This window comes from Microtus ochrogaster, chromosome 26 (assembly GCF_000317375.1).
Source record: "Microtus ochrogaster isolate Prairie Vole_2 chromosome 26, MicOch1.0, whole genome shotgun sequence".
Lineage (NCBI taxonomy): Eukaryota > Metazoa > Chordata > Mammalia > Rodentia > Cricetidae > Microtus > Microtus ochrogaster.
The window spans coordinates 13,748,304-13,750,476 of NC_022025.1; the positions used below are offsets into that span (position 1 = coordinate 13,748,304).

The 2,173-nt window shown below is 49.0% G+C and overlaps 1 protein-coding gene across 4 annotated transcripts in view; it reads right to left on the reverse strand.

Moving 5' to 3' along the window:
• Slc26a5 (solute carrier family 26 member 5) overlaps nucleotides 1–2,173 on the reverse strand; it is a 37,845-nt gene that overhangs the window by 27,024 nt on the left and 8,648 nt on the right. For 3 of the 4 annotated variants that reach the window (XM_005358365.3, XM_005358364.3, XM_005358363.3), the window contains exon 3: nucleotides 198–308. The exons of the other annotated variant lie outside the window; for it this stretch is intronic. In XM_005358365.3, coding sequence (XP_005358422.1) covers nucleotides 198–308 — 111 coding nt within the window. The remainder of the gene's footprint in view (nucleotides 1–197; nucleotides 309–2,173) is intronic. 4 annotated transcript variants of the gene reach the window in all.

The following is a 2,173-nucleotide window of genomic DNA, read 5'->3' on the forward strand; positions in this document are numbered from 1 at the left end:
GAAACACAGAAACACGCACATGGCTGCATGGCTGGGGAACGAGTCCGGGGCTGCCCACAGGCTAGGCGAGGGCTTAACCTGCTGGTATACTGCCTCAGAAGAGTGTAGTCGCATTGTTAAAGCAATTAATGGGTACGCGGTCACAAAAATTGAATTAAGCAATAATAACAAGCATATTGCAAAACATAAGTCTTTACCTATAGATATGTGTCTGGAGGTCCCGAAGAAACAGTACATGATAACAGGATAAAATGAGGAGTACAGGCCAAACACCGGAGGTACTGCTGCCAGCATTGCGAAGGCCAAGCCTGCAGGAACAGAAGGCACAGACGGAGTCGTGGTTAGCCAATAGCAGGGTGTATTCCTTTTAACTAACCTCTTGGTCTCTGACGAACACGTGATACCTGTCTTAATTGAAGCAGATGTCTTTCTTCTGCCCTAACACCATGAACACAGTCCAGGCTGCAGTATGTTGGCTCATCCTGACTGTTAACTTGACAGGGTCTAGAGTTGCTGCAGGGAAACCTCCTGACTGGTCTGGGAGGGATTGTATGGACGAGGTTAACTGAGGTAGGAAACCATTCTGAATGTGGCTTGCACTATTCCCTGGGTTTGAGTCCTGGACTGATTTAGAAGGAGCAAGCAAGCTGAGCATCCTCCTCCACGGTGCCATTTCCTAGCCTCTCCATGCCCCTCCACCCGACCCCTATGCACCATACTTGTCCGTCCTCAGAAGGAGCTCTCCCGGGCTCCTCTGTTGCCAAATACTCACTATGCAGTATCTTCCAAGTGAGCCAAGCCTGGTTCACTTCCAGGTTTGCAGTTTTCCAACCAGAACACTTGGGATTTTATTCTGAGAGTCTTTAACAGTGCAGGGTGTGCTGCCAAAATTCCTTCCCTTGTGGGGAGACATGAATAATATCTACTTCCTCCTCAGGTCCCAGCAGCAAAGACAGGTACGATTCTACCAAAGCCACTCAGAGAAAGCAATAAGCTCACAGAGAAATGAGTGACAGGCTCCCGGCTGGAACATGGGTGACCTTAAGGCAGCCACACTGGACGTTCTGCTCCCAGCAGGGATGACGTCAGGCTTCCCCAGGGCTCTGTAGATGGAATCCTTTCCCCTCATCCTTTCCTGTCTCATCTTCTAGCCCAGTGGTCCTCAACCTTCCTAATATCGTGACCCTTTAATACAGTTCCTCATGTTGTAGTGACCCCCAGCCATAGAATTATTTCATCGCTACTTTGTAAGGGTAATTTTGTTACTGTTATGAATTGTAATGAAAATATCTGATGTGCAGGATTTCTGGTACACGACCCCTGAAGGGGGTCACCATCCACAGATTGAGAATGCTTCTCTAGCCTCTTTCAGGGACTCTGGAGTCAAGCGCAGTTAGAGCAGAACTGCACACAGCTGCGTGGGAAGGGCAGCCGGATGCACAGGTGAGGGTCTTATGGCCCTGCCTGCCCCTCCTTCCTAGAGGAACATCAACAGTGAGCAAGCCCAGCCATGACGGTCCTTGGCGCGTGGGATTAGCTGGACTCCTGAAGGTGGCTGCCGTTGGGCCAGAGGATGGCGCCAGCCACGCAACTGGGTCCCTCTTTCCATTCCACCCCAGACCGCTTACATCAGTCTCAGAGAGTTTACGTCACCCTCATTTTTAAAAACAGACGTTTTTCAGAGCAGTTTAAGGCTCTCGGTAGATTGACTAAGTGGTACAGAGAGGTTGCACATTCTATCTGTTCCCCACATGCTTTGCCCACTATCAGGGCTCCCACCTCACAGCGAATGTTTCTGTGAAGGATGAGCCTGCACTGAGACATCATCATCCCCCAGAGTTTATGTGTGGTCTCACTCTGATGTTGTGTGTCCTCTGCAAACGTGTGTGATGTCACCCACCCACCGTTATAGATACCGAATAGTTCTCCTTGGCTCCCAATCCTCTCTACTTTATCATCCCTCACTCCTCAGAAATCTTCAGTCACAATGGATCTTTCATCTGTCTCCCAAGATTGCCTTTTTCAGAATGTCACATGATTGGCAATCACAGCCTTTTCAGATTCACATCTGTTACTTGCAAATATGTATTCGTTTGTGTTCTTCCCAGATCTTTGCATGGGTTGGCGAGGTCATCTCTTCTCTTCTCTTCTCTTCTCTTCTCTTCTCTTCTCT